Source organism: Primulina tabacum, chromosome 3 (assembly GCF_025594145.1).
Source record: "Primulina tabacum isolate GXHZ01 chromosome 3, ASM2559414v2, whole genome shotgun sequence".
Classification (NCBI taxonomy): Eukaryota; Viridiplantae; Streptophyta; class Magnoliopsida; order Lamiales; family Gesneriaceae; genus Primulina; species Primulina tabacum.
Window position 1 is genome coordinate 12,328,772 of NC_134552.1, and position 18,688 is coordinate 12,347,459.

At 36.3% G+C, this 18,688-nt stretch overlaps 3 protein-coding genes and 1 pseudogene across 8 annotated transcripts; 2 read left to right on the forward strand and 2 right to left on the reverse strand.

The window, feature by feature from the left end:
- Positions 1-260: 260 nt before the first annotated feature.
- LOC142540427 (protein HESO1-like) lies at positions 261-5,973 on the reverse strand. Of its 4 annotated transcripts, XM_075646559.1 has the most exons (9): positions 5,749-5,973; positions 4,705-4,854; positions 3,443-3,607; positions 2,542-2,717; positions 2,375-2,470; positions 1,771-1,840; positions 1,353-1,483; positions 1,063-1,173; positions 264-950 (listed from the first exon to the last, which is right to left on the reverse strand). In XM_075646559.1, the coding sequence occupies exons 2-9, from the start codon at positions 4,841-4,843 to the stop codon at positions 570-572; spliced, it is 1,269 nt and encodes a 422-aa protein (XP_075502674.1). In that variant the 5' UTR covers positions 4,844-4,854; positions 5,749-5,973; the 3' UTR covers positions 264-569. The 4 variants fall into 4 exon arrangements, with proteins under 4 accessions (XP_075502676.1, XP_075502675.1, XP_075502674.1 ...); XM_075646560.1 differs by lacking the exon at positions 5,749-5,973 and having other exon boundaries at positions 263-950; positions 2,662-2,717; positions 4,705-5,742; XM_075646558.1 differs by lacking the exon at positions 5,749-5,973 and having other exon boundaries at positions 4,705-5,742.
- Positions 5,974-7,034: 1,061 nt separating this feature from the next.
- Positions 7,035-10,439, forward strand: LOC142540428 (putative late blight resistance protein homolog R1A-3). Of its 3 annotated transcripts, none has more exons than XR_012819092.1 (2): positions 7,035-9,906; positions 10,003-10,439. XR_012819092.1 is itself a non-coding variant. In XM_075646563.1 (2 exons), exon 1 carries the CDS (start codon positions 7,160-7,162, stop codon positions 9,848-9,850), a length of 2,691 nt encoding a protein of 896 aa, XP_075502678.1. In that variant the 5' UTR covers positions 7,035-7,159; the 3' UTR covers positions 9,851-9,887; positions 10,003-10,438. The 3 variants fall into 3 exon arrangements, 2 of the variants coding, with proteins under 2 accessions (XP_075502678.1, XP_075502677.1); XM_075646563.1 differs by having other exon boundaries at positions 7,035-9,887; positions 10,003-10,438; XM_075646562.1 differs by having other exon boundaries at positions 7,035-9,861; positions 10,003-10,437.
- Positions 10,440-13,442: 3,003 nt separating this feature from the next.
- Positions 13,443-14,122, forward strand: LOC142538984 (2S seed storage albumin protein-like). The gene has a single exon (XM_075644282.1). The coding sequence runs from the start codon at positions 13,518-13,520 to the stop codon at positions 13,986-13,988; it is 471 nt and encodes a 156-aa protein (XP_075500397.1). The 5' UTR covers positions 13,443-13,517; the 3' UTR covers positions 13,989-14,122.
- Positions 14,123-16,485: 2,363 nt separating this feature from the next.
- On the reverse strand, positions 16,486-18,340 carry LOC142540429 (protein phosphatase 2C 37-like; annotated as a pseudogene).
- Between the last annotated feature and the right edge of the window lie 348 nt (positions 18,341-18,688).

Consider the following 18,688-nt stretch of genomic DNA (forward strand, 5'->3'; position numbering starts at 1 on the left):
TGGTGAAATTGATTTTTTTTAATAATGAAATCAAAGACCCCGGTCCGGTTCCCCGTGGTTTTAAACTGTTCGATCGTTTTTATGAGTTTTAGCACATATTTGGACCGATCAGGTCAATGGTTCCCAGTCCAACCGGTCCAGTCACCGCCCAATCCGGTTCCAAAAATACTGGTTTCCCCATGGCTTCGGTTCATCTTTAAACACGAAGTCTACTTCAAACACAGTATGTCGTAAGGGGAAACAAAACTAAGTAAACGTCAAAAGGGCTAAGAAAACTACATACACCCGCGGTGTTCATAAAAACAATGAATTTAGATCCCAACATCCATTAAATCATTTTCTTTATCAAATGTGATCGCCATTCGCAAAGGCACACTCTTTAATAGAATATTGACATTGAGTGCAGACATATTGGGGTTACTTTTGGATTTTAAATAACAAGTGATGGGGTAATTTGCCACTTATATTGTTGACATAAGGTATTGGTTTTCTGAAAGCCACCTGCAAAATATTCAAGTTCCAAGCCATCAAAATGAAGTTGACCAATAATACTCCTGGGATCTTGGCCTTCAAATTTGCTGCCTTTCACTTGAAGATGCCTGCCAATTACTAGCCCGATTTTGTTGTTCCTCAATTCTCAGCTTCTGAAACTGCTGTAACATCATTTGTTTCCTCTGATCTTGTAAATGAGTACTAAGGCCATTTCTGCTGTGATATGTAGCAGGCGTTCTTGCCACAGATTGCATGGTTACAGAATTTGCAATGGGTTTTCTAGCTACTAAATGTGATATATGCGACCTGACCAGAAATGAAACAACAGACTTTTGATTTTTTTGACGAGGTGACATGATAACGCTCCGAGTTGCCTGGATTGCTTCAACAATCATTTTCATTTGGTCGCTGCTAACTGTCCTAGCTGTATTTGCTGGCTGCTCAAAGGGGTCTTCAACCTATCCATCATTAGCAAGAACAATTGCTGACAGCTCAAAGGGATCAAAAAATGAAAAATTCTACTAGTGTCACCCACAAAACACTTAAGAGAGAGATGGAGAGAGAGATTACAAATAGTTCATGGGTATATGGTAACCATCTCATGTTGCTGTAAATATCCTGCCGTCGTCCAGAAAACGGGCTAATACCTTGCTCAGAAGCCCTTGAGCAAATATCAGCAAACTGAAAGTGCAATGAGGTAAAATCTACGTCAATCTCATTGCAAGAGCTGTGCTCTATTATGTTCTCTATTCCGTATTAAGTAACTTTAATTCTAATCTTGACGATTTTTTGGAACATGAATATGAAGTTTCAAACAGGAGCGACGATGTTGCTATGCTAATTTTGGGTATTAAAAATACCTTTGCAAGGAAAGAAATGAAGAGTTCAGCCAAAGAACTTCGATTGATCAATCTCGACCTATTGGATTTGAGCCTGTTTATGTTTACAGCACAAATATCTTCAATGTGTTTTACAGCAGCAGCCCTCACGCCTTCAGAAGATGCGTGAAAAAAAAAGAATCGAGATCATGTCAGAGCAACCAGTTAATTAACTCAAATTGAGCATGCACCAACAGCTTTGATTAATACATATTTACTCTGGAATCACACCTGAGATATGATCGTTCTCCTCAATCAAACATAAATTATAAAACTGTTTTCAACGGATTAAATGGAAAAACAGGATTTACGCTACCCAACTGCATGCATGGGGATATCAATTGGGAAATACGAATATACACACGATTCTGAAAAATGATGACAGAAGCTCATTGGATACCTGTAAGGTCTTCGATCATATTTCCTGGATATATTTCTCTAAGAGGAGGTAATATTGCAGGTTTCAAAGTCTGCAAGATAATTTGAGTATGATCCAGATAAGAAAACAATATCATAGACAGTAAAATTTGCAATTAAACATCTTCCAAATACATATAAGTTTTTACAAGATAATGGGGTGAGGCCCTTACATAATGTAACCACTAAAAGGAGAATCCATTAGCACTTAGCACGCCTTTGTGGAATATACTTGCATTTGTACTTTTGAAACATATGACTTGCATTTAAAATTTGAGTGAGTATACTAACACCCAATAAGTTTCAATAATAATTCCATCCTTTCAAGTTATTCAAGTTTTTTGTTTCACTTTATCGCATTTTTTCTAGGTTGATCGATAATTTGAATCAGTAGTTACATTTTTTTTCCATTTGTTTTCATATGTTTCCTTTCCCCTTCCCCTTTTCTTTTCCCTTTTTTTTTTTACGGTCACATGACAAGGTGATGTTATCAGCCTCTCGGACTGCGATAAAATGGGATCGCCCAAAACCCCTCGAAGAAATTCCTTTTCATAATCTCTGATGAAAAAGAAAATTGGGAAAGCTACCTGCAGATGATAAACCACCAGCAGACTGAGAGAGTACGAATTCAAAGTTCCAGATTTTGGGTCATTGATATTGTGAGCTTTTGCCCATTCTTTAACCTGCAAAAAAAATTAGTTCAAATTCTAAACATGAGTATGGTCACATTCATCACAACATTAGAAAAACTTGCCAGTAAAACCAAATCACGAAAGCGATCATCAATCTCATTGATCCAAAACAACAGTTTGGACTTCATTTGACCACATAAATTGCTAATTGAGATGTCGCACGAGATGCCATAGCTACTCACGAGCTTTAGAATGGGTACCCTTGCGTTGGAGATGAACTGAATTCTACCCCATCCATCTGAAAAGACGTTAAATTGATGGATTAGAGATAAGGAAGCAGTTACCACTTTCTTGACATCATTTTGCATTATATGTAAGAGGTAGTAGTGATTTTGTGTCATCCACAAGAAACCTATTTCTAGCTCCTATATATATAACCAAATATATTTAAGAACATAATTGCATGACAAAGATAGAGCACAACAACATAGGTGGATAGACAAAAAAAGACTTGGTTAACAACGATAAAACAGGATAACATTCATTTAAAAATATTAACGAGGTAATAGTAGAGAATATAGCACAATGAAGTAGAACGATCCATATATCTGACCTCACTTAGGAATAAAGATGTGTTGTTTTTGTTGTAACATAATAACATTGAGAAATAATTGCAACACGATTTTTTTTTTAATTCCATGATGCATAACCCAAATCTAGGTTCTGTAAGCATAAACGAAGTTGCATCATCTCATTTTAATTTCCAAGTCATGAGAGAAACTAATTCCAAAACAAAGAAGAAATGTAAGCCTACCAGCTGCCTCGTGTTTGTAACTAGCAAAGATGAAAGAAACAAATAAGTAGAGCAAATAGCTGAACGATAATAACATAATTAAGAACACAACAAAATTGTTACTAAAGTGTCCATACACTGAGAATACCCAAAAAAACAATTAATAATAAAACAAAAACAGTAAACTTCGAGGACACTGAATGCTAGCATTTTTATTAGTAGAGGCTTACGTTCATTTCTCAATGCTCTCAGTACGTCTCTCAGTAAATTTATCTTGTGCTTTTTCTCAAGAGATGCGATATGTGAACCATTTTGCAACTCTATAGATATATCCAAATCTCCCCATCTAGTAAACAAATTGGATGTAAAAGATCCAAATGGTTCCACAGAAGCGCCTGTTTATACAATATCACATGTTGTAAGCAGAAAAGAAAAATCACCCATATAGAAATTATTCTTCAAGAAGTACATACAATAAAAAAAAAAGCAAGAAAGACTAAGTTCTACTATAAATAATTGAGATTATAATTCCCTAAACGAGAAACTTTAAGGCAGGACGCTATAATGCTAAACACAGGAATTAAGCTCTCGCCTACAACAGATCAACATTGTTCAGGATAATCTTTTGGTTTCCAATGTTTCCAGTGGCACCAAGATTAGAAATTGAAAAAAAACAAAAGGTTAGAGAGATATCATCGTAATCTCCTAGATAAGCAAAAAAAAAAGTAAGTAAAATGAATTGGACTTCCACCATCACGTGATACTTTCTAAGACACGATATTAGAGAGTTTCAAATGAACTTCGAAAAATTTGGAAAACTGATTGGATGTGGCTTTTGAGAATGGTCCACATACTTCATTGTATGATAATCACCTAAAGTAATTTTTGCAATCTACATGTGTTCTTTAAGATTAAATATGAAAGTGCGAAAAATCTTGGAATACTCGACTCACATATGCATTATGGAATCACCTACTCAACATTTCTTTTTGGGCATACTGGAATATCAAAGGGTCAAATTCATGGTGAGTCGAAGCTATCCTAGAGAGTTCGTTTAGGTCAAGAATGAGTTGGCATCACGCAGACATTTTCAGGAGTAAAGGATGTCTCTCCATGAAAATCTTATTTCACTTGCCAATTTGCTACAGCAATAATATGTGAGACATAATAATCACACCAAAGTTCAAAGGAAGGCTTCAAACACATTATTATGGCCCATGGAGCTGAATTTTAGAATAATAACTAAGGGCACCAACTTAAGCATTAGGTTGTCATAGATGGAGATAACACGATGATGGTAGTGGGAAGCCATGGGCCATAATGCAATTCCCCCTTCTAAATAATGCCACCGACATCCCTTTCCCAGAAGACCTTTCAGTCTCATGCATTTAATTTTCCTCATTAAATTTCACAAAATATATTTTAACATAAAAAAATGTCCATGACATAGCATGAATGAATTAGATGCAACACAAAACAAAGCACCAAATACCTCTTAGATTTTCAATGGATTCAACAACAGCTTGAAGCTCTTTGATTGTATGAAATCTCACTGACCAATCCTCTCTCGAGGGATTAATAGCAAGAAGAATATCCTTGAGGATAAGCTCCAACGAGCTATAACCACTCATTTGGAGTGTCTCTGTAAGCTGAAAACAGTATCAAGCTTTGGAAAAAAGAAGAATCCCCTACATCAAAAAGCCATGTACCGAAAGAAAGCCAGAAGAGGTGAACCCAAAACAAAAAACTGATTTTTTCCTTGATGATGGGTGCTCAACCAGTAACATTAAAATAAGCATGCATAAACAAATAAATCACCCAATTACTATAGAACATGCTATAAGTAGCTCAACAGTTGAAAAATTGGGGACAAAAAAAACAAGTGAAACAACTTTAACTATATCGAAATGAAAATTTCAACGATTTTAGTTCTTAGCTCATTTACATGGACACACGATCATCAAGAAATTATCACATTGCATTATACAGGGTAAGAGATCAAAACAGGAACCATAGCTGAATAAATCAAATGCCCTGGCATAAAGATAGGCACAGAGAAAACGAATGTAAAGAAAACCACAAAGAATTAGAACCCTGTAATCAGCCATTAAAAAACCACTTCATGTAACGAGACAAATTTTGAGAAAAGGAAAGAAATATTGTGACATTTCAAGTCGTTTTTGTAGTGTATTACTAGTTACTTATATCCACTGTAATCAACTACCACTTAAATATGGCTTCATAATAACAAAGAAGAGGAGTTAAACACAAATTGCTGACTAAATTCAGAAAGCGCATTGCAAAAGTTCTCTGATCAAATTGAGTCTGTAACTATAATGGCTGTTAACTGTATTTCTCATTGTTTCAATTCATCAAAGTTAAAAGGCATCAGTATTAGCATATGCACACGCGTAAATCATGGCCCAAGCGAATCCGCTAGACAAAATGAAGACAATCAATAAACTCCCATCACACGTACACATACATGAAAAAAAAAGTATCGTAATCCCAATCTCGTAGCGAATAGAAACGGAACCTTGAAAAAAGACTCGTAAATTGGGATAAAATCAAATCCCTTGTATGCAAACAATCAATTTTTTTAAGGTCGAATCAAAAGCTACAGCGCCTCAACTTCATACAGAAACAATTCAAAATTGAACTTTTTTCAACAGAGTTATCGCAGGATCCATCTCTAGTAACAGTAAAGAGGGTTGGGTTTCGTGTTTGTGAGCGTACTCAGTGGGTGTGAACAGAGAATTTAGTTTGAATACATATATCTCTGCCGACCTCCCGATTTTGGATTTGAAAATACGTAAAATAATTTTGATCAATTATTTAATTAAAAAAATAATTTTTTTTCATGTGTATTTTTTTTTACGTCGAAAGTTCTTGGAATTTATTTAATAAGATAAAAATCCTTAATTACAAGATTAATCAACAAAAAAGAAAAATCTCCACGCTTTCAAACAAATGAGAAGGGATAGAACAAGCAAAAGAGACAGGAGATCTCGGATATCCGAAGCTAGGGTCTCGACGTAACTGCAATTCTCATCTCCACTTGTGACTGCTTGCATAGCGAAAAGAGAATCTGAGGTGATAAGATGAATCTCAATGTTGTGTTCCCTAGAGATATTGACTCCAATTTAAATAACAACAAGTTCAGCAAACGTAACCGATATAGTTTTCTCAATATTTCATGTGTATTTTAACCTCATGTGTATTTAAAATTTTAAATTAACATGAAACAAAAATCATTTTTTTAAATTAAATAATTAATTGAAATTAAAAAACAAAATACTCCATTTTGGAGGATATGATGAAAGTCATTCTTTTATATTGTCAACGTTCGAGCGAGACTCTTTTTTCTTTGAAAATACCTTCTATTTTGCTAAATATATTTTTATTTTAATATTAATAAATATTAATTTTTTAAAATTCATATTTGACACCTGTGAGTGAATACAATTTGAGTCTCGGTTAATTTTATAGTTATAATATTATTTTTATTTAAATTATTATATTTAATATCTCATACTAACTAATTTTGACATATTTAATAATATTTGTTAGCTAATTTTTCTGACGTGAGTTTGTTAATAATTTTTGTATACTTTTTTTTTTGATTTTGTCCCCAATTCATCTCTAATTTACTTAAAAATTAATCTGTCTATGAATATCATATTTTAATAAAACAATATATATTTTTATACACAAAAATTATCAAATATAAAAAAATTTATATGATATGTATATCGTGAATATTTATCTATATTTATTAAAAAAAGACATCAAATATTCAGCCATGTTGTCTCCGTAAATCAGATGTATGTTTATTTCAGAAAAGGCTAACCTTTAGACGGTCAACGTTATCCAGAAATGCTTGTAATGGTAAAAATCTCAAAAGTCTTCACCAACTCTGAAAGAATTTGATGGTGGACTGAAAAGAGATGGCATATGCTGCTCTTGTTATACTGATTCAGAATCTAGAAGAGATTTTACATGATAATCCACGTTCGGTGCATCTTAGAAAACAGCATATTGAAACTCTGCACGAAGATGCCAGTTCTTTGCTGTCGTTCCTCCGCGATTCGGAAGAGAAAGGGTACGATCATGAAATGTTGAAAGAACTGGAGATGCTGACGAGAGATGGGGTTCATAAAGCGGCAGATTTTATAGATTCGTATGTATATATCAGCAGTTCAGCACAAGTTGGATCACGATGGAGAGTGGGTTGGAAACAGATTTCTCTGCTTGCCCATCAAAGCTTTACACAGATAATTGAAGAGATTAAGTCTATTAAGCTGAAAGTTCTGAAGATTTATGAAAGCAAAGTACCCGGCAGAGAAGTTCTGGCTGCAAAAAATCCTCCTGTGCAAGATTTGTCACTAAGCTCACCAGATTTGGAGGAAAAACTGGTGGGCATAGATACTGACATTGAAATGCTACTTCTTCGACTTGCGGGACCAAGTTTACATCTTCAAGTTGTTCCCATCGTCGGTATGGGCGGCATTGGTAAGACAACTCTTGCTAAGAGAATTTACGATGATCCGTATATTGTCTATCATTTTTATGTTCGTGCGTGGGTCACTATAACACAAGGGCTTACGGTATCTGTGAGATATCAAGTGAGAACAATATTGTTGAGCATTTTAGGATGCCTTACCACTATAACTGATGAGATACGTGAAAAGACAAACGAAGAATTAGGCGAACAACTATACCAGAATTTGAAAGGTATGAGGTATCTTGTTGTGTTGGATGATATGTGGGACACCAAAGCCTGGAATAACCTAAAAATGTTTTTCCCAGATGATGGGAATGGTAGTCGAATCATGTTAACTAGTCGTCTGTATGATGTAGCAGATTATGTTTGCCCTAATGGTTCTCCTCATTGCATGCATTTCCTTAGAGCTTCTGAAAGCTGGGACCTTTTGAAGAGTAAGTTGCCTGCCACAGAAAGCTTCCCTCCAGAATTAGTAGAAACGGGGAAACATATCGCAAAAAGATGTCAAGGGCTGCCACTAGCTATTGTTGTAGTTGCAGGTATTTTAAATAAGATGGGAATGAATTTGGGGGTTTGGAAGAAAATAGCTGAGAGTGTTGATGCACTTGTCTCTGAAGACCGAGAGCGACACCTAGACATACTTGCTTTAAGTTACAATTACTTGCCTGGATTTTTGAAAGCTTGCTTTCTTTATATGGGATCTTTCCCAAGAGATTATGACATACCAGCATCGAGGTTGTTATGGTTGTGGGTGGCTGAAGGGTTTATCAATCCAGTAGCAGGCAAAAGTTTGGAAGATGTAGCAGAGAAATATTTGGAGGATCTGGTTAGTAGAAATCTAATTCTTGTGGGAAAAAGGAGGTCAAACGGCACAATCAAAAGTTGTTACATTCATGATCTGTTGCGTGACTTGTGCGAGAAAGAATCCAAGAAAGAAAATTTCCTAAATGTGATAAAGCGATATGCATCAATTTATCCAATGCAACCAGTTTATCAGAGACGTGTTAGCCTCCACGCTAGTATCCTCCATTATTCCTATTCAATGAATCCTATGCCGCTCACTCGTTCTTTTTTGTGCTTTGACATGAACAAAATTCTGCCGGACTTCTTTTTATTAGAGTTCATGGATCAAATGGATTTCAAATTGCTTAGGGTGTTGGATATTATGCTTCTGCGGTCTAACCATTTTCCCATTGAGATAGTAGACTTGGTTAATTTAAGATACTTGGCACTTGCGGTGAATTGTGAGCTTCCTGGATCGATATCTAAACTGAAGAACCTACAAACTTTGATTATTGATCACTTATGGGTAGGCCAATATCTGCCTTGGGAAATTTGGAAGTTGCGGGAGCTGAGGCATGTACGTTTGAGAAGAGGTTGCTACTTCCCACTCCCCTGTAGCAGAAACACTGAAGATAACAGTCTATTGGTTTTGAAGAACCTGCAAACTCTCTCTACAATAATAGGAACTCTCAGTTGCTCTAAAGAAGTTTTTGCCCGCATTATGCATCTCAGAAAATTGGAAATATTTGGAACTGAAAGTGACTCTGAAGCAGAGTGGCACTCAGAATGCTTGAGCAATCTTGTCTGCCTAAAGGAACTCGAGACGTTGAAGTGTTCTTTCCTCTACAGACCAAGAAAGCATCGGCTTCCTCAATGGAAAGCATTCCCTGAAAACCTGAAAAAGTTGACCCTAAGTGGCAGCTATTTTCCTTGGGTTGATATGGCTACACTTGGTATGTTACCAAACCTCGAGGTACTCAAACTCAGGCATTTTGCTTTTGAAGGATTTTCGTGGAATCCTGTTGAAGATGGCTTTCCTCAACTAAAGGTTTTGTTGATGGAGAATTCAGATCCTGTAAACTGGGATGCTAAAAGCTCCCATTTTCCAAATCTCCGTCGCCTGGTCCTTAGAGAATGCCAACGCCTGAGGGAAATTCCTGAAGGTATTGGATATATATCGACTCTGGAGATCATTGAACTGCGTGACTGCGACATAAGTCTCGTCAATTCTGCAAGGGCGATACATGAAGAGCAACAGGCGTTGGGAAATGATGAGATCGAGATCAAAATAACATGGGGAGATAATCATCCAACCGCTGATTTTTTCCCTGAAAGAAAGCTGTTTTCCTGATCTTTGTCACGGTATGTCAACTTTGACTGATTCCCTGGTAAATGTCAAAGAGCATGGTATTTGCTTGACGAGCCAAAACTTATTTCCTTCTCTTGGACGTCTTTATAGAAAATGCTTAATCTTTTTATTGTTTTGGTGGAATCAAATTGCAGATAGTTTGTGAACTTGCTTGCTTCCTTTGCATCAACCGCATACAAGCGCCGAGGTCGAAGTTCAATGTAGCTGATATTCTTTGGAGATGCTTGCTTGTAAGATACAGGATCACTTACTGTTAGCATCAAGTACTGGTTAAGATTCTTACCCAAGTATAAAGGAGTGATTGCCTGATTACATTTGCATTGGAGTTGGATTTCTGCCTCTATTTGTAAACATTTATTGCAAATAATGCTGAAGATAGTTTTACGGCCACAAACTTCTCGGATCTTTGATTTTGAATTATGTAATCAGAACCCACGTGTACTTAATTGGCCTCAAAATGGAACTTGATGTAGGTTTTCTTTTAATTACTTGCAATTAATTCTTCCATAGTTTACATGAATACATGTTTCCACAATATTTGAATGTCATCCGGATCATGTCACCATTTTCCCTGCAGCCATTTCAAGATCGTGGTCAGATTTATTTCTTCATGTACATACATAAATACTTATTGCTTTTGAGATTACAAAACTAACCAAAAGGCATAGAGTACAAAACTAATTCAAATGCATTTTTGAATAAATACATTTGGTGTAGATTTATAATGTGTAATAGTATATAACTCTCATTTTACATATAGTATGACTCGAGACGTTGACTAAGTTCGACATACTAAATTTGCACGCAGAAGACATTAATTGTTGATAAAAATTTTGTTGTACTTGTAAGTCATCAACATACTGATAAAATTAAAAAAATTGTCGATAGGATCTTGGCCTAATAGTTAAGGTTGATGTCATGAGATCAATTCAAATCATGTTGATTGCGGGTAGTTTTCTTAATTTATTTAGGTAGATTTAGTTGTTTATTTGTACTTTTTGCGTCCGAGATAAGCAAGTATTGGATCCATGCTTAAGCTTCGTTAGTAGCGCGGACAGTTATATTATATATTTATAATCAGAAACAATACTATACTTGTACTCTAAAAAAATGAAAATTTGTATTTTTTACTATATAATTTTGTGTTGGAACTTTTCAAGTTCGCAATCTTGATTTTGATGTTAATAAAACTTGTTATTGTGTTTCTAACATATTTACTCAAGTGTGAAGTTGTTAACACAAGAAACAAACTGAAACCGAATTCTGCACAAACTGAATTTCTGGCAAGCTTCGGTGTTTCGAAGATATCTCTCAACTGGACGTTCCAAATAACAATCCGCCAACTGGACTGATTAGAAAACTCAATTTGGAACAAGTTGTATATCACGTCAGTTGGGCAAAATCGGACGTTATCTAGGTCAAACTGATCGCAACTGATCGTAACTGATCGCACGAAGACAACAATCAGTTGGGTTTGAGCAGCTGCGGTATTTTGGTCATATCTCTCAGCTCAGTTATCCAAATGAGGCGATTCAGTATGCGTTGGAAAGATAAGACGATGATCTACAAATCATCTTCAGAAGTCAAAGTCTGAATCGAAGCTTAAAATGCTGATAAATGACGATGAAGTTATTGGTTTTGCACAAACTGAAATCAGCATGAAACTGAACCAACTGAACCAGCTGAAGACCAGTTGAATCAGACCAACTGAACTGAATCAGCTGCTGACTAGTTGAATTGAACCAGTTGCTGACCAACTGAAACGAACCAGTTGAACTGAACCATACCAGCTGAAACTGAACCGAACCAGTTGAATTAAACCAGACCAATTGAACCAGTTGAACTGAACCGAACCAGCAGCTGACCAACTGAACTGAACTGAACTGAACCAGCTGCTGACCAGTTGAACTGAATGACCAGTTGAGTTGACCAGAGTTGACCAATCGGGAAAATGTCCAGCAAGACGAATTTGACCCTTGCAATTCCATAAACAGTACAGAAAATTTCCAAATGGTCATATTCTTGTGTCTAACGTATATATCAGTGTTGGAGCCTATAAATACAACATCTTGAAGATCAAACAAGAGCTTTTGAAGAGGATTCAAAGCATGGGCAGTTAGCATGAAGAAATCAGCTAGTTGAGAGCACAAGCCCTTGTGTGAGGATACATTTGAGATGTACATTGTAAATGATAAATGCCTCACACACAATCACTCACTCAAATACAGAGAGTTTGAGCTGAAAAGAATAGTTGAGTGAGTCTTACACAAAGACATTAAACTTGTGTATGTAGTCTTGGCATAAGAGACGTTAAACATTATGCTGATTGTGAGGTGATGCCTACAATCTTGAGTGCTAGGAGTTCAGTTTAGGCAGTGGGTAAGTCCTAGCTGAATGGGTTTGTACAAAGAGTTGTATAAATTAAAATCTTCTAGTGAATCCTTCTTAAGGGGAAGAAGGGGTGACGTAGGAGCATTTGAAGTCTCCGAACATCCATAAACAAATTCGTGTATATTTGTTTATTGCATTTACTCATCATTTTCATAGTTTTAAAGAAGGATTTTATATGTTCTTCAAATACCAAAATGTTGCATATCAAGTGTTTGATAAAATACTTCAACCAAAAATATTTTTACTCATTCAACTTGCATATATTTTAAATTCTTTACAAAATATTTAATTGGTTTCTACGAAGGATTATTTCGAGTGTTTTCCGCTTGGTTTGAATACCAAACTCGATTTAATTCATCGGTGCTCAATATTTCAAGAACCGAGCTATTGTAGCTCAACGATTACCCCCTAATCGATCCTATCATTTTGACATTTTGTGATTTTGATTTTTTATGTTATCGAATTTTAGTTTTAGTCATACGTCTTCCGATTTTTGCTAATTTTAATTATTTTTCATCTAGAGTGTTGATATTCTGTTACACACGTCAACATCACATCAACGCTATGTTAGGTGTCATATCAACGTCACGTCAAAAAAAATAGACTAAGACCGTAAAACTAAAAACAAAAATAACATATTAAACTTAAATTTAACAACATGAATAAAAAAAAACATATATAGGAAAAAAAATTTCCTTAATAAAATTATATGGAAAATCGAAATGCTTACACACAAATTTGAAATATAATAAAAATACATGTAATTTTATTTTCCTCTCGATCTTCGCAAAATCTCCACATGAAAGAAAGTACATATTTTCTAATATTGCAATATTCAAATTAACATTTTCACTTTGATTTGGCCATTGTATAAGCACTCGATATTATTCAATGTAGATACTTAGAATTGATGTTTTAATATTACAAAAATAGTGATTGGCGATGATGGGTGGTACTTTGTTAAGGATGTGTTGAATAAAACTCTTGCATGTGAAAATGGATGTGGCAGCTCGTAAACGCCACCCTTGCCGATCATATCAAGGCGTAGAGACAAATTCATCCACCTGCTCTAATTTCTGTCATCAACTCAACACGTGAAAGCTCGAAAACGCCACCCATCCAGGTTTCTCTCATCAATCAACACGTAAAAACTCATTCAAATCCACTATAAAATGCACTTCATCTCTACACCAAAGTTCAGTTCATTCCACTCCACATAAATATACAGTTTCCAACACAAAGGCAAGCAAATCCCAGCATGGCGAAGAACCTAGCACTCACGGCGGCTCTTCTCGTGGCTATGCTATCCCTGGCCACCGCCAACACCTACACCACCACCTTCACCACCACCATCGTTGACGAAACCAACCCAGGGCAGCACCAACAGTGTCGCCAGCAGCTGCAGGGCCGTAGGTTCCGCTCCTGCCAGAGGTACTTGCAACAAGGAAGAGAAGGTGGCCGATATGATGACTCGGAAGATGGAGATCTGCCGGAACTGAACCCCGGCGAGCAGAGCGAATCCCTGAGACAGTGCTGCAACGATCTACGCAATGTGAACGAGCAGTGCCGGTGCGAAGCCATCAGGCAGGCGGTGAGGGAGCAACAGCAGGAGGGAGGCGGCTACCAAGGCGAGGGATTCCAGCGGGTGTACGAGAGAGCCAGAAATCTTCCCCGCAGGTGCCATATGGATCGCCCCCAGCAATGCCAATTGAGCGGCGTGTTTGTGTAAACTCTGGAGGAGAGTTGCTAGGTAGCTGTTAGCTGTATAATGTGCCAACTGTGTGGCTGAGTTAGCCGTTCTTTCCGATTTTGTATGCGTCCGCGCGATAATAATTGCATCGGAATGAAATAAAAATGCCTCTCTTCCTAGCATTTGGGTTTAAACTATAAAATCCGAAAAAATATGCTTAAAACAACGAAATGGTTTATTTTATTATCTCATCCATGTTGACTCGTACCTTTTATTATTATTTTTATTCATATCTATGTATGGATCCGTCAAGATCAAGTCCAAATCAAATTTTGGATCTCTGGGTAGAAGGCTTATTACGGGCCCGATTTAAGCGTCGGAAGGATTATATCGTGATATCCTCCCGATCTTTTTCTAACGGTCTTCTTTACAATTTCAGGTTGTCACCTGGCGGAAACGAAATGTATCATTTATATAAACAAGAGATTGAATAAGCTTATATCTTCTTGGACACATGTTAAAAAATTCTTGGTCACAACTAACCCTTTTTTTATTTGACTTTTGAAAAAGTTTCTCCAATATTAATTCCCTTCAAAATAACACGACGTTGCCGTTACAAGGCCCACACGTCTAGCAAAACCTTATTTAATCTTAGGATTTAAATACGACGTGAAAAAATATACATGTAAATTTCTAAATAAGAATAATAGATTTTGAAAATACACTTGCAAGCATGGATAAAACAGGTCTCCCGTTTTAATTTTTTGAGATTGGGTCTTGACTATCTTTTATTTGAGTCTATCTATTTTTTTTTTATCAAAAGTATTATTTATTATTTTAAATATAAACAGAGTTGACTCATTTCTTTATTGAAAGTCACTTATTTTTTATGTCAAAAATATCATGAGTTAGACTAATTTCACAATTAAATATCTTAGTTGACTCATCTATTTATTTGAATCACTCATTTTTATGTAAAAATTTTTATTTTTTATTCTAAATATAGACAAAATTATTGATAAAATTTCGACCTAACTTTTCAAATTCATATAGTTAATTATTTTATTTTCGATTTTTTTTCATTGGCAAAAAGTGTTAATTGGAGTGGAGTGATTTCATGTTTTCGGGTCCGGGATGAGAAATATGACAAATTATGTATATATTGAAATTTTTGTTTTGTTGGTTGCTTAATTAAGTACAAAGAATTATGTGTTTTTTTTTTCTATTTGGAAAAATATATATCTCCACCATCTTATAAGGCAAGCAAGATACATATAAATTTTTGAACTTTGTGGTCTAATAAATTAATAATAATAAATCGCACATCGACAACCTGTGTGACACGGAATATTAATAATATTCACAAGATCTAATTATCTATATTGTAAATAATTTATGTATAGCACGTCGTCATCTTTAGAAAAAAAATTAAAATATAATAAATTATAGTACAGATATTTAAATTTCATAATTTATGGACGTGTCATGATAATTAATTAAATTGCAAAAGACCATTTTAAAATTTCAAAAATAACAAACCATGTGGTCATGTGGAGATTGTGGATCGAAATAATATGAGCAGGTTTGTTATGAGACAATTTCACAAATCTTTATCTATTATACATGTCAACTCGATCAATATTCACAATAAAAAGTAATATTCTTAGCATAAAAAGTAATATTTTTTCATAGATGACTCAAATAAGAGATCAGTTTCACAAAATACGATCTGTGAAACTGTCTCACACAAATTTTTGTCAAATAATATTAGTTGTTTTCTTTGAATTTATAACTAAAACTGCCTCCTTTTCCAAAATAAAATAATAATAAAAACTAAAACTGCCTCTGAAATTTTTTAAGTATCGTTGTTTTATTTGCTTATACATGAAAGTAGGTCAAAATTATATTACTCAAACTCAAATTTCTAAAGTATTTGTTTCTCCAATAAGTCTGGAATTTTTATCCTCACACCTATTAATTTGATTGATAATTAATATAAAAAAAATTTTATAAATCAAATCGGATTTGTGACATGTCTCACACATATACATTTTTTTTTTAATAGAAATATTTCCATAACTCAAATAACCATAGTCTCGGGTTACAATATTAATGTGTCTCACACATACACATACACATACACACAAATATATATATATATATATATATATATATATATATATCTTTTTGTATCATTTATCCGACGGCAAATTTTCTGTCGGACCTGTTATCTGCACAACTAGTATTTAATTGTAATTAACTTGACAATTTGATCTTAAACACATGTACGTACCAGAATCATTCTTCACGAAAGACCTACTCATTTCATAATGAATACTAAAATGAAAAGGAATATCTTTTTCAAAAAAAAAAAAAATCATTAGATGTGTTTTCGGTCAAAAGAAAAATAATAAAAAATTACATGTATTAGACTTTTATAATTTTCGTTTACGAAAACAAAATGAAGACTTTGAGAAAGATGTAATAATATTGCATAAAAATCATCGTAATCAGCAAAAATATCGAGGATATCGCATTAATTAATCTTAAATTAAAATTTTGCAATTGATCTGCAAGGCGCGTAGAAAAATACACTTCATATCGCTTTAATAATAACTATAAAACTATAAATTTTACACTTTAACGACCAAATTGCCCCTACTATTATTGGCCTCTCCGCAAATCAACCACCACAACGCTCACGTTGTCAGCGCTTTGGCGAGCCAGGGCTAGTTTGGTCAAAAGAATTGACGCATCCGAGCAAGCCTTGTCCGAACTCGTCCCCCGCCGCCGTGAAGGTGATGTCGCTACCCGGAGATCTTGGCGACGATCTCGGTTTACACGACTGTAAACATTTGAGCGCCACCCCACAAGCTGTCTCGTTCGAAACCACATCCCAAAGCCCGTCGCTTGCTAATATCAAGCACTCGTCCTCCGCCGTCCGCTTCGTCACAGTCACCTCCGGCTCCGATATGACGTACGGCTTCAAGTAATTATCACCTGAAGAAAACCCATAATAGAAATCGTAATAATTTCTTTATGGAGATTGAGAAGAAATGAAACTAAATAAAGTTTCGTTAATGCTGGAGGAGGAAAATTAATATTACCGATTGCGCGAGACATTGCCAAGACTCCAAGAACTCGAGCCCCGTCCCAGTATATAACCCGGCCGCCGGATTCGTTAATCCGTTTCAGTTCATCTGGTCGGTCCGGCTGTAATCAAAGAAAAATTCACGTTAAACCAATATTACCACATACATATTTAAAGTTTTTTTGACGGTATTGAATTTCAGCATATTAATCAACCTTATGGTCCACGGAAAGGGGAATCGCCACGCCTTTCCGACAAAGAACGGCTCGAGAATCACCACAATTCGAGACGATAATCTTGTCCGGCGTCACGATCGCCACGACAGCGGTGGATCCTACAGCCTCACTCTGCGGAGTCTTTAGCTCGCACCGGCAGACAGAGCCAGGGTCTTCGTCCCTATTTCCGCTGGCGGTAGACCATTCGATGACATCCTTGTCCATTTTCGAGAAACTTTCGGACATCATTTGCTCCCACGAAGCTCCACGGCCGCTTTCGATCTCGTTTTTCACTATTTCGTGCATTCGATCCTTGCACCTTGTTGCCACCTGAAAAAACCAAGTCAATTCATAACTCATTTTCAGTAAAAAGTTTTGCTTTTTTTTTTTTTAATCAAGGTGTTCCGCAGCAAAGTTTCGAAGCTTACGTGTGAGCAACCATGACCGTCATAGACTCCAAAGAGATGAATCCCGCCACTTAAATTAAGGCTCCGATCAGAGAAACTGGGGCGTATCGCCACCGCGTCTTCCATATCTCTTCTCCTTCCACAAACAGAAGTCATCCCGTATTTTGGGCACTCGGGAACCACCACATCAAGCTGCGTTTCCGAGGTCGATGCTTTCAAATCAAACGATTTATTTTCAGGCCCTTTCTCCTCAGGTACGTCATCATCACTCAATCTCTTCTCGATCTCCTTCACCTCGCAGTTGTGAACAGCGTCCGCGCAGTCCCTCAGCGAAGACGCCGGAACCACCTCCTCCATCTTCTGCCGCTTCCTTGTTCCACCACTCTCCATCGGAGTCGCCAAGGCCTTATCGGTGGGCGTAAACTTGAACTGGTGGATCTCTAGCAGCCTTCTCCTCCGAGAAGATTTCGAGCTCGGCTCTACCGGCGCAGCCGTCTCCGCCTCACCAATATTAACTCCGCAGCAGATACCCGCCATGATTCCAGATCTCTTCACAAAAAATTCCCTCGAACAATCGAAAACACAACGACGGAGAAATCAACGAGATTTGAGAGAAACAAGCTAGACTTTATGCACATCCATGACCACATTATAGTCACTGTTGATTGAGCGGGCAGCTGCCCGCCACCGTCGCGGGCAGGCGGGCAGGAAAGTGAAACGTCTTCGACAAACATATAATTGTAGAAACACTGAATGAGAAAACGAGGATCCCTGCCGTCCATTCAACTCTCTCTCCTCATCGTAGAGCCCCACGTTTTTTGAGAATATTACAGTAGAATACCTGGACCAATGACAAGCAAACACGAATCGCACTTAATGACACGCATATTTGGGTCCCACCGCTTTTTGATTAAAAAATTATTTAATTTTCCGGCGAGTTGACTCCTAAAAACTTACCGTTATATCCCCTACTTAAGTAAGTTCGCCTCATATTCATCGACACGTGTTCTTCAATGACGTGGATCC

What these genes read in the sequence shown, in the direction of transcription:
- LOC142540428 (XM_075646563.1), top strand. Translation starts at nt 7,160, where the DNA reads ATGGCATATGCTGCTCTTGTTATACTGATTCAGAATCTAGAAGAGATT.
- LOC142538984 (XM_075644282.1), top strand. Translation starts at nt 13,518, where the DNA reads ATGGCGAAGAACCTAGCACTCACGGCGGCTCTTCTCGTGGCTATGCTA.
- LOC142540427 (XM_075646559.1), bottom strand. Translation starts at nt 4,843, where the DNA reads ATGAGTGGTTATAGCTCGTTGGAGCTTATCCTCAAGGATATTCTTCTT. An exon ending in ATCCATTGAAAATCTAAGAG is followed by an intron (nt 3,608 to 4,704) that starts GTATTTGGTGCT and finishes TTGTATAAACAG; the next exon opens with GCGCTTCTGTGGAACCATTT. An exon ending in CATATACCCATGAACTATTT is followed by an intron (nt 951 to 1,062) that starts GTAATCTCTCTC and finishes AATGATGGATAG; the next exon opens with GTTGAAGACCCCTTTGAGCA.